Consider the following 12618-nt stretch of genomic DNA (forward strand, 5'->3'; position numbering starts at 1 on the left):
TTAACATTTATGCCACGAAAACTTAAATCAATCGAAAAAGGGAAGGCATATTATGATATTTTAACTCTGATATATAAGTTCAAAACCACGTTAAAATTCCTAACTTTTGGCATCTTATGTTATCCCTCTTAGAGAAAAGAAAACTTTTGGGTCTTCCCACAAATCAAACATTCCTTGCTTGGTTCATTTACCTTAATATATATATCTATCTACCATATATATCCACAATACAACATTCCTTCAAAAAATCCACAATACAACATTGATTCCATCATCTTTTGCTCCAAACCTTTCCAAAACTTCATTAATCTCTCCACCTGGAAAAATCATCATGGGTGTCCTCGGAGCAATACTAAGACATTTGGACACAACAATAGGGTAATAAATTAATCATCTCTCTCCGGTTACTGATTCTAAATTATTTTCATTCTAGTCTTCCACTTTTCTACAATTATCTAGATGAAGGAATACTATTATATATAATATTCCTTCAAAATATTGCATGTACAAAATTCTCTCTTTTGCAAAAATATATTCATGAAGATAGGTTTTCTAGCTAGACTTCAAAACACATGGGACAAACCCTAAATTTAGGTTCTTGATTTTATGTGTTTCCTCTTGATAACATCCTACTTTTTTGTGTACCAGGCCCGGAGTAATGCTTCTTTATCCTTTGTAAGTAATGTCACGTATAGCAAGTTTCATTTTATTATAACTAATATTCAATGACTAATCATTTTATTATAACTAATATGTAATGTTTAACTTCAAATATGATAGATATGCATCAATGAGGGCAATTGAAAGTCCTTCAACCTTAGATGACCAACAGTGGCTAACATATTGGGTTTTATATTCTTTCATAACTCTCTTCGAGCTTTCAACTTACAAGGTCCTATATTGGTAGGTTCAGCAATTTTCATGACAAATTCATCTATATATACATTATACACAACAATTTGAGAATATTTATTTGGCTTAATAAACAATATCAATAGGTTTCCCATTTGGCCATACATGAAGCTTGTGTTCTGCATATGGTTGGTACTGCCAATGTTCAATGGAGCAGCTTACATATATGAGAATTATGCAAGGACATACGTCAAGAAATTTGGCAACTATGGAAGTTATAATTATCCTGAGGAGTACAAGAAGGTCCTTCATATGATGACTTTCGATGCAAGAAAAGCAGTTGAACGTTATATCGATAGATTTGGCCCAGATGCATTTGAGAGAGTGATTAGAGCAGTATGTTACAAACAACTATTAGCCAAAGTTATAAATATTTATTTACTTATTATAAAAATTCATCTTTTACTATTTTTTTCATAATCTATTTTCACTTTATATTCAGGCTGAGAAAGAAGCAAAGAAGCATTGAGTGAGTGTCAATTTAACCAAGTTGGCATGGGAAGAAGAATGTAAACACGTTATATTCAGTTCTTCATTCTGTCAATATATTCTAGCATGTAGAAAACTGATTGAGTTTCAGAATTAATTATTATAGTTAAACGAGAGCAATCTTATTTTCTATGATTAATATGTTTTTTTATGTACATCCCTTGGATTAATTAAGAATAAATAGCGTTCAATTTGATTAACTAAGATAGAACCAAAAAAATTTACACAGTAACTGTAAGTACGTACTAACATAAAAATATGATCTAATAATAAGTGTCATAATTTATTTTAGTTTTTCAACATTTTGATAAATGGATTATAAAGTGGACCAAAACTTGAAAATCACTCTAAATTAATACCAACAATGACCCATGTCATCTTTTAAAGGTGGAAGCTCATTGTCATCCCTTTTCTCATGAATGAGATTGTGACTTACATCAATTCGAGGACAACAAAGGAAAATTAATGAGATGAGTTTTTATACACTCACATTAATTTTTCTTTTCTTTTTTAGAATTGTGTACCAATATATCAGATCATTGTCTCCCTCATAAAAATGAGGAGGAGTGTGAGCTTTTACTTCCGATAGGTATCATGAATCGTCGTTGTTTGGGGGTGGGTGATTCATTGAAGTTTAGGTACCATACATTTTGCCTTTTATTTAACGAATCAACATATATATTATCAACTTCAATCCTTTCTATCAGAAAAACTTCTATCCTTATATCTTATGTTCACTTACTAAGAATATTCTTTATATTAGACGATAAGAGTGTAGATTATCAACAACAACAAAAAATGATTAGTTTGTCAACACATGTATTAATTAATAAAACAAATAATAACAAGTCCTTGATCCATTGTTTAAGGAATAAAAAAGACCACTTTTGTATAAAAAATTATGCATTTATTACTTGAACAAGTGTTTGGCTTATACTCCTTAGGGCACTAATTAGCATAAACTAAAAATTAATGATGACAATGGAAGACTAGAAGTATATATGGCTAAAATATAACTGAATGAGGGCCAACTGCAACACTTTGCCTGCCAACTTTTTTGTTAGACTTGATAAAATTTTATGCTTACTTCGTGATACATTATGAATCAAGTATGAAAGAATATCTGGCACTAAATCAATTAAAGAGATTGGTTTACTTTCATATATTTAAAACCATTAAAAAGGCTTAATTCAAACCATATCACAACTTAATTAGTGTGTATCTTTTTTTGACAATGAAAGTGTGTGTATCTATCATAGCATATATTGTTCTCATAACAGCGTAACCAAATTCTTTTTGAGAGCTTTGTAAACATATGATTATCTCTCCCTCAAAAAAAAAATAAAAAAATTATTATCTTCTCATTTATATGGTGGCTTCAGTGGTACCCAATAGCTTATTAAATTAATTTATAAAGACAGAAGTTCAAGATTTATTGAATAGGTTTAGCAATCTTATGTATTTATGAGAGATGTGTTATATACCCTTATTCAAGATTTTTGTAAAGTCATTGAACAGATGCGAGTACCTGACTCAAAAATAGATATCAAAAGCATCATCTTTGATGATAAAATTCTGTAAAGAGCAAAAAACATCAAAACTGAGTTGGATGATCAAAAGCTTGGATGGAATTAGTTCAATTTTCCGCCGGTTTCAGCAACCTGGCAATATTGATACACGGACAAACTTATTTATTATGTTCACAAATGCATATATACTATAAAAGGAAAAAACCAGATATGATAAAATGATATGACTTACGCCTAAAATCAGTATACTTTAGTCTATTATCTCTGAATTTCTAGATTCCTATCAAAGTCAGTAGTCACAAATGAGAGCATGGCAAAATGGATCACTCTTTATCTATCTTGATCCATATTTCAAGAGGATTTTAGAATGTGCTTAGCTCTTTTAGGACCAAGTCGGACAGGACTAGATCTTATCGTGCCGTTCGGTTTAAAAGAATCAACAGCAGGATAACTTGTAGGATTTAGATTTTGTGCCACATTCTGGCAACACCTACTTCTCGCAATCTCCACTTGTGGATCAAGTACCACTGCTCTTTTGTTACATTGCAATTCTACATTTGAGTTTTCTCGAGTCAACTTTGGCATGCGACTCATGTTTTCTCTCACTTCTATATTGGATACCTTGATAGGTTTTCTGGAATCATCAAGATTATCTGCAGGTCTCTTCCTGATATTTGTGCATGGATGATGATGGTCTTTGACAACCATACCATCCAACATTACTCTGTCAACGGCCTTATTTATGTTTCTAAAAACATTATTCATGGTAGTGTGTGTAACTGAAGCTTGTGGAGATTGAACAATTGATGCTGGACAAAGAGGGGTCGTCTTCATGGGACCCCGAGAAATCAAAGGATTAGAAGAGTAGAGAACTTTTGTTGAATGATTAGGAGATGGCGTGATAAAATTATTTCCCCATCGATTTTGTGGAAAACTTTGATTAGCTACGCCAGAAAATTGCTGAGAATATGTCCCGCTTAGCATGTCATCTGTTGAGCTTGACAACCAAACTATATCACTTCTATAAGGCCCCTGACTCCAATATGTTTTGGCCTGTTCATTGGCAGCAGGCTGCAAGAAAGGAAATCCAAAGGCTGATTTTGTAACATGAGGATTTTTGTTCCTGCCATTTAGCTCACCGTTTCTTGAACATGTCGGCTGATTAAAATTGCAAGGAGTGGGTAATACCTGTGGCCGAGAGCATAGTACTGATGGTTTAGAACCAGCTATAAACTGCTCTGAAGAGTCATTGGGTGTCCCATTATATACTGTATATGAGGTGGATTCCTGAGCAATAGAATTGAAATAAGAACCAGCATTTCTGCCGACTCCGAGACTTCCATTTTGAGAAACATGATTACTTTGCATATCAGTAAACTGTTGAGGAAATCCCTGAGTGCTTTGTAATCCATGAGTACTTTGAATTTTCTCAGACTGCAATACACTATCGGTTGATATTTGTAAAGAGGAACCAGATACCCAATCCGGCTTGGAACATCTTTGCAGTAAAGAATTTTCTAAAGCAGTATATTCAGCATAATGCCTTCTTTTGGATTCCTCGTCGCTCCAGACAACTCCTGTAAATTGTTGTGGCTCTTGGCTGCTTCTAGCAATCGGAACATCTTTACCCATCAATCTCATTGTTGGTTGGCTGGAACTTGGTGAGATATGATCTGAACCTTCTTTCAGTGAAACCATCCCATTTCTGTTATGATTCTGCACTCTTTCACGTTGGTTCTGTTCAACACACGAATTATGTTTAAGGAACTCTGAATGTAGTGGCTGCACATGGTGACTGGAACACATTTCAGAATTAGGTGGATGGATATCTTCTGTTTGACTGCATAACTCGGTCACAGCTAACCTGGGTGGATAATTAGGTAATGAATTTGGACCATCTTTTCCTAATGTCTTCTGACCAAAATGCCTCTCATTAATGCTTAAATTTTCCTGGCTACTTTGACAGAGAATATTATTACTAGACAAGCCACTTAAAGAATCTCCTAATGGACTTGATGTCTCCAGCTGGTTCGTGCCAACATTTCCATTTGAACTGAAATTGATCTTGTCCATTCCAACATTTCCATTTGAACTGAAATTGATCAGCTCACCATGAGAATTGAGTGGCAACCCGAAAAAGTTGGGATCCAAACAGCTATTTCTTATGCATCCTTGTCCCCAGCTTGAAAAAGGGTATGATTTATCAATCATATCTTCAGGAAACATATTATCCAACTGTTTATCATCCAAGGTCTGGTTACTATTACCATTATCTCCATAATAGGACGATGAAGGTGATGGAGATTCAGGTTTTTCATTTACTTTGCCATATGGAGCAGAATAAGATGATGAAGGCTCCAGGAGTGTCTTTGTACTTGCATTTTTGTTCACAATGTCAACCTGAAAAGTAGGATCCTCCGAATAGTCAATGAACTTTCCACCGAAACTGAAATCTCCAGATTCACTCACTTGTATATTTTTAGCACACATTTGCCCTTCTTGGACTGCCGAAAGAGGTTTAGAAAAATTAACTGTAGTTATGTTGCCTCCATCAAGAAGCTGTGAATTATTATCGTCATAAACTGCCATCTTGGTTAATAATTCAGACTTCTGTTCTAACTGATTTGCTTTTTCTTGATTGATACATGGCTTCAAGAAATTTAGTCCCATGACTTGTTTCAGAGTACAAGAAAACTGTTTGCTTTCAGTTATTGGGCAAACCTCCTCTCTCTTGTCCACTTCTATATTAAGGGCAATTTGGTCATAATTTTTGTTTGCCTCAAAACTTGAACATTCTTCATCAGTTCCAGAGGACTGCTCCTTTGCAAATGAAGTGGCCAGTGCATCTGAAGATGTGCTAAACATGGTTTCATCAAATGAGTATCTCTTTTCCGGACCAACTATTTCATCTTTATATGAGAATTTGACATGTCTGTCGGAGGTTAGCACTTGATCATATTCATCGCTTTCTTCAGTACCATCTTGAATTTTACATGCATTTGATATCTTTCCAGAAACATGTTTTAAATGGTTCCTAAAAATGCCCCGAACAGGAGAATCTGCTTTTTGCCACTTTCCAACTGAGTTATAGTTTTTAACCTGTGGCTTTTTTTCTACTGATAAGCCATTTAAACCCAATTTCTTTCTATGGACAGAAGGTTCAATGTCTTGTAGTGCACCCATTTCATCACCAATTGTATCTCTCAGTTTTCTGCAACTATTTACATCAGTTTGCACCTCGCGCTTGTTAGCACTTTCCTGAGATAAACAAGATTAAAAAGTTATTGATGCTCTATTAAACATAATCTCAATAAGTTGAATAAGCTTTAGGCCATACAAGATACTCATGACTTATTTAAATATAAAGGCATTTCACTGTATTATCTCCAATCACATATAAAGTACAAATGTAACACCACTGGTTTTATAGCAGCCTTTTTCTGGTGGGCTTTTCGGCAAGAAAGGGGAATAGAAACCGCCAAAAGTTTAATGCAAAAGGTAAATGGTGAACAAAAAAGGGGGAGTGAAAGAGGAATAAAGTAAATAAAATTATTAATATAAAACAGTGTGTGCGGTGATACTGAAAATCTGTTCCACTAACTGTCCATGGGAAGCAGGAAAAAATCTTATGTTCTTTCAACAATTCCAAACTGCATATAGCTCGACAATTATGTGACTTTGTCTACACAATGTCCAGTTTCCAGTTAACTTGACGTCCAAAGATGAATGTCCTTAGCAGTTTCCATAAAATATTAGTTATTATATAACTCTTATTTTGTACATCAAAAAGTTCTCTGCAAAATATTAAGGCAACTACATTTATGCTTGTATCTTGTAAAGATAATCAATTCCACATGGAAATTTTCAAAGAAAAACATTTTTCTCCACCTTTAATGATCAAATCACAATCTGAACTTCTGCATAAAAAAATTCTTTGATATTCATTGGGGAGTTATTTTACAATTTCAATCACTACAATGTGGAAAAGACTTGGTGACATTCTTGACCAAAAAAAAAAAAAGACTTGGTGACATTTTATTAAAATTTAATTGGTGTTTTAAGTGCCAGTTCATACAGAAAAAAAGGCAATAACTTATCCATTTTAAAATACGCTATTAAAAAGATCAATTACAAAGCATGTGTCTGGATGAATTTCTCCATGGGTTTCTTGAAGCTACTAATTGCATTCGAGAGTTTGTAAAACGTGCAGCAATACACTGTGGTTCTTGAACTCACCAAACACATGCTGAGTAAAGAACTAAATTACGTCCTTCAAGACTTCAAGACAAAACTCTCGAATTTGGCCATTTTAGTATTTTATATTCAGAAGAGGAGAACCTAAAAATCTATATTAAATAAATAAATGCATGGATCATATGCTTGCATCAACGAAAAACACATTTAACAATAAAAGCTAATAAATTATTTTATTAATATATACCAAAAAGTGCTTTTAGTTCATAAGGTTATACTTGATTACTTATACGAACTTAAATATTTTCTTATAAATGTTTTTGTTAAAAATTATATGCGTGAATGGAAGCTTTGCACTTTTCGAATAACCATTAAACTAGACTTCGGTACATATATGATATGAAACTGCATATACCAGCTAGCTAGTAGAATGCATGAGAAGTTCAACTCAATCATATTTGTAGGCTACTTCCATAAAAATATATATATTATAGGCAGTAATGCATAATAAAAATTATTAATACAATGCTCCCTAAAAAAAAAAAAAAACTACTAAAGCTTCAACTAATAATAATAGTAACCACATATACCTAAGTTGATTTTACGTAATAAATAGATAAAAAAAAACCCAAAATAGATATAAAAAAACTTTAACAATTTCATCCAAAATTCATTTTGAAAATTAAAAAATAAAATTCCGACAACAAAACTTTGTACTTAACGCTTATGTACTTTTTTTCTTCTTTTTATGTTGACAAATACTGTACTTGTTATTTTTTGAAGTATCACTTCTGTGTACTTCATCCCCAGTTATAAATATCAAACTACTACATTTACTCGTAAGGAATTGCATATACCAGCAAGTAGACTCCATGATAGCTGTAATTCAAAATCTTATTTATAGCGCATAATAAAATCTATTAAAAAAAATTGGGTTTAAAAATCTTTAAAAATTTACTTATTACAGAAACTGCATATCCCAAAAATTCATTTTACTATATAAATGGAGTAAAATAATCTCAAACAATTTGGTACAAATATTATTTTAAAATTTTTTAGTCGTTATTCAAAGTCTGTGCTTAAAAGATTATGCACAATAAGTATATGTAAGTACGTAGATACGACTGTACGAGAAAATGTTTTCAGTTCATTACCTTATGTCTACTTTATAATTGTAAGTACGTAGATACACTTGTACGAGAAATGTTTTCAGCTTTGGTTCCTAGTAGTAGTTACTCTTTGTTTTTTTTTTTTTTTTTTTCTTTTTTCTATCAAGTGCCTAGAATTCACTTTTTTCAACGTGAATAAGTGGGGGTGTGCAGGGTTCGAATCCCGGCATGTTCCTGCTAAATGAGCTATGCTCAAGGGGATTAGATACTCTTTGTTATTACGGTAAAATAACAAAAAATTGTAAATGACTACCATATGTATTTATTCACAATTTTACTTAAAATATTCTCCCCTATTTGTCATTATTTTTTTGACAAAAAAATATACTCTTCTATTAAACATACCGTACTTTTATTAAAAAAAATGGAAAATACCAATTTTTACGAAAATAATGAATTTATAATTTCACCATGTTAAAATCATTTTTTTTTTCACAAGACCATGTTGTTAAAATCATTGTTAATTATATATCTTATTTCTTTTTATGAAAGGAAAATCAAGAAAAATGAGTGGATCCTTTAAAATGACCAGAAGTGTTCAAAGAAGGTTAAAAAAATCTACAAAGCCTACTAATTTAAATCAAATGAAAAAAGTATTTGCACATTAAGTAATACTCATGTATATATGAATTTTAGTGAAAGTGGAGAGGAGAAGAATGTCACCTACATTTTTTTACTCAGAGAATGAGAAGTACATGAATTAAGATAATACTTGAAATGTTTTTTGGTAATCATTTTTTTTTTTACCTTTATAGAATGAGTTCGATTTCGGAATGAAACAATTTTTATACTAGAATTTGCTTATCTTTCGACCGAACTCCGGATTATTATGTCTCATTCTCCCAAGAACCGGAGAATTAACGCCAAAAAAAATATAATGCACACTTCTGAAATTGACAAATAATAACCTCTTTTTTTTTGTTTGGTAAAAGACAAAAAAAAAAACTCTAAAAAATTGTATTACATGTTCCATATATCCCATTCAAAATTTTGTAGCTTCTGTCGAATCTCAATGCTGAAATTTCAGTGTACTTCAGTTTTATAAAAGATTGATAGGCAATATAATAAAAATAATGTTTTTTGATAAATGGAAAAAATAAAAATTATGATTATAGAATCAATTGTCCGAGGACCTTGTCGGAAAATGAATTTGCTACTAGATTAGTAAACGTTAAGACTAGAAACAATACCCTACAGAAGTTGTTGCTTCAAATCAGTCAAGTTTTTTAACTTACATGTTTAGTAAGATTACATACATGTATTTGTGCAACCATGGATGGCCTACATTTAACAACTTCCACTTCCAACAAATTTCACCAAGCATAACCATGAATGAAACTATTTTAGGCCTTCTCTTTCAATGTCTTTATATACTTGTCTTAAATATTTCAGATTGTTTTCTGATAGACATTTTAAGTTTAACCTTTAATTCTTGACCATTTCATCAAGTAATTCTCCCCACAGACCAAAACTTTAACAATATGATCAAGTATATATATGATATATCTATTAGACTATCACGTAACAGAGGGTCCAAAACCATCCCCCTACTTCACTTATGTGCCACTATGCATAAAACACGTCAGAAGATACACTCATGCGATAATGATCTATAGTATCCCTCCCAAGTCAGAGTATATTTTTTGTATGATGTTACATTATGTACATCTGGAAATGCATATTGCATATATATATATGCAAATATTCAACATTCCAAATCACTATATACACTTCTGACAGGCCAATAAATGATCTATAAAATTATGGACCTCCACTTACATATATCCCAAAATATATGCAGCTGCTCATAAACCTCATCTCCTACGTTCGAAAAACTCTAGGCAAAGGAGACAAAGAACATGCCAATCTACCCATGGCCCATATGAAAATTCTCCCAAATTATTAGTTAATAGTGATGGGGGTGAGAAAAAAGCTCTTATACATGATTAGGCTCAGCTCTTCCTACCTTGTAATCCCAGAGTGGCCCCTCGTAGCTAGGGTACTCTTACTCAATCTACTGATTATACACACACCCTACAGCTGGAGCATCATCCCCTTCACTGACTTATGAATTTCCTTCCACACATGAAGGAATTTGTGTTATCTTAATTTTTAACTTCCCTTTCCTAACTTTTAATTACTGTATTTCGCTCAACTAGTACTATTTAATTACTAATCAGCTTTTTTAGCAGTAATTTTATGCAAAAAAAAAAAAAGCAACACATAGAATTGGGAAAACTTTAATCACACAGCAAATAACATGAATTAGTAAAAACACTACATGTATCGGGTGATATTTTATGTATAAATTCCATCAATTTTACCCTCATTAACCATGAATTGACTTCAGATAATGGAAACAAAAATCATATAGCAAAAAGATTAACTTATATTTCATGAGACATAAACTACGTACCTTCTTCCGAGTGAACTCACTGTTGAAGATGTTCATCTTTTTCTTCTTTTTCATGTTCATCTTCTTCTTCGTCTTCACCTCATTGTTCAACAACACACCACTATCACAGTACTTTACCATCTTCTTTATCGTCATCGTCTTCTTCTTAGTCTTCTTCATCTTTTTATTTTTGCTGTTTTTGTTCAAACTCTTCTTGTTCTTGGTTATCGAAACAAAAGTAGCAGCAGCATCAGAAGCACTAGATTCCTCGCCGGAATAATCAGAGAATTTATCTTCATCTTCTTCAACCTCAACAGTCTTACTCTTTATGTTGTTGAATTCAATCGGCGGCACAACGTTGAGAATCTCAGCAATAGAACGCTTCTTCGGCGCTTTAGGTTTAGATTTGAAACCAGTCCTCGCCGTCTGACGCCGTTCATCTCTAACAGCCTTCCCTAAACAACTATCAATATGAGCGTTCACCGCCGTCACAGTAGCAGCGTTGAAATCTTTACAAACAGGACAAATCATCTCCAATTTCTCCTCCTCAATTGACAATTTCTCCGATTCTTTCGCCGATTCACCACCTCCTGGTTTAGATCTCAACGCCTCAAGCCGTTGAGAGAGCCACCTGAACTTCCTAACAGTAATCGAAACTTCATCTTCTTGAACGACATCCTCCTCTTCAGGTGGTAACTGCAACAATTTCATCACACTCTCGTTTTGAATAGCTTCTTTTTCCTTCTCCTGATGATGTTGCTGATCTATATATCTATCTTTATCCTCCACCTTGAAAATCTCAGCTATAGAACGCTTCTTGGGCGATTTTGATTTTGACTTAAACGACTTTAACGCTTTGGATTTGGAATTGATGATCCTCATATGACGACGCTCTACTCTAACCGACTCAGCAAGACAACCGTCGATGTGAGCGTTTACTGCTGTAAGAGTAGCAGCGTTGAATTCACGACAAACCGGACAAATCATCTCTACTTTTTCATCATCTTCAGCACGAACAGGATGATCAGATTTGGATGATTGAATTGTAGAAAATTGTTGTTGAGCTGAAGATTGATGATTTTGATTGGATCTGCTAGGGCAGGGAGACATAGGAGGAAGCCAAGAGTGAAGTTGGTCGCGCGTGAGATGAGGGTTAGAAGTGGAAGTGAATGGCCAGCATTTGAATACATCAATAGACCTCATCTTAGAAGTGTACTCTCTGAATCAAATCAAATCAAATCAAAATGAGTTGAGTTATATTAAGTAAGTTAAAGATCCATTATGAAATGAAACATAAAATAAATAAATGAAGTATTATGATATACCTTATTGAGAATCCATCAAACCTAGAATCCATGATATAATCTCAGCAGCAGTAGTAGTAGTAATAAGAAGAGAGGGAGAAGGAGTTAAGAATGTGGAAGAGGAGAGAGAAACATGAGATAGAAAGAAAGGGTAACGTTATTTGTGCTGCTTGGTGGTGAGAAGAGAAGAGAAGAAAAGAAAAGAAAAAAAAAAAGGGAAGAGAGAGTGTGTGTGGGTTTAGCTGTGTCTGTTTGCTTTTCCCTAATTTATGACTGAAAGGGACGTATGAGAGAGAGAAAGAGGGCTCTAGAGTCACGACAGAAGCATAATAAGAACGGAAAGAACTGGCGAAAGTGAAACAATGCTATATATATTTAAAAGTTTTCAGGAATCGTATTTTAACAAGTAATAACCATAAAAATACATTACTTCTAAGGAAAAATTGTATAAAAATACATATAAAATAAATGCTGATTTGATTTTAAAATTGAAAAAAATAATATTATTAGATTAACAATGGTATAAAATGTATGTGGACTGTGGTGTCCGATAATTTTTTAATGTTAAAATAACTTTTCTCAAATTTAAAGATTATTTGTGGTGAAAAAAGTTTAATTTGGTGAAC

The 12618-nt window shown here is 32.9% G+C and overlaps 2 protein-coding genes across 3 annotated transcripts; one reads left to right on the forward strand and one right to left on the reverse strand.

The window, feature by feature from the left end:
- The first annotated feature begins 217 nt into the window (after window positions 1–217).
- Window positions 218–1601, forward strand: LOC11431516 (HVA22-like protein f). Its single transcript, XM_003617410.4, has 5 exons — window positions 218–378; window positions 649–675; window positions 781–903; window positions 999–1248; window positions 1355–1601. Exons 1-5 carry the CDS (start codon window positions 332–334, stop codon window positions 1379–1381), a joined length of 474 nt encoding a protein of 157 aa, XP_003617458.1. The 5' UTR covers window positions 218–331; the 3' UTR covers window positions 1382–1601.
- Window positions 1602–2862: 1261 nt separating this feature from the next.
- On the reverse strand, window positions 2863–12274 carry LOC11435445 (uncharacterized). 2 transcript variants are annotated; one of them, XR_003012086.2, is made up of 4 exons: window positions 12014–12274; window positions 10710–11907; window positions 3163–6188; window positions 2863–3062 (listed from the first exon to the last, which is right to left on the reverse strand). XR_003012086.2 is itself a non-coding variant. In XM_003617411.4 (3 exons), the coding sequence occupies exons 1-3, from the start codon at window positions 12043–12045 to the stop codon at window positions 3282–3284; spliced, it is 4137 nt and encodes a 1378-aa protein (XP_003617459.1). In that variant the 5' UTR covers window positions 12046–12274; the 3' UTR covers window positions 3003–3281. The 2 variants fall into 2 exon arrangements, 1 of the variants encoding a protein (XP_003617459.1); XM_003617411.4 differs by having other exon boundaries at window positions 3003–6188.
- Window positions 12275–12618: the final 344 nt, after the last annotated feature.

The sequence above is a fragment of the Medicago truncatula genome, chromosome 5 (assembly GCF_003473485.1).
Source record: "Medicago truncatula cultivar Jemalong A17 chromosome 5, MtrunA17r5.0-ANR, whole genome shotgun sequence".
Classification (NCBI taxonomy): domain Eukaryota; kingdom Viridiplantae; phylum Streptophyta; class Magnoliopsida; order Fabales; family Fabaceae; genus Medicago; species Medicago truncatula.

Bases quoted from the DNA above. Each gene is read 5' to 3' on its own strand.
- LOC11431516 (XM_003617410.4), top strand. From the start codon at position 332: ATGGGTGTCCTCGGAGCAATACTAAGACATTTGGACACAACAATAGG. The intron at 904-998 runs GTAGGTTCAGCA...CAATATCAATAG, and splicing joins ACTTACAAGGTCCTATATTG to GTTTCCCATTTGGCCATACA. The intron at 1,249-1,354 runs GTATGTTACAAA...CTTTATATTCAG, and splicing joins TTGAGAGAGTGATTAGAGCA to GCTGAGAAAGAAGCAAAGAA.
- LOC11435445 (XM_003617411.4), bottom strand. From the start codon at position 12,045: ATGGATTCTAGGTTTGATGGATTCTCAATAAG. The intron at 11,908-12,013 runs GTATATCATAAT...GATTTGATTCAG, and splicing joins TTTGATGGATTCTCAATAAG to AGAGTACACTTCTAAGATGA. The intron at 6,189-10,709 runs GTACGTAGTTTA...TGTTTATCTCAG, and splicing joins GTGAGTTCACTCGGAAGAAG to GAAAGTGCTAACAAGCGCGA.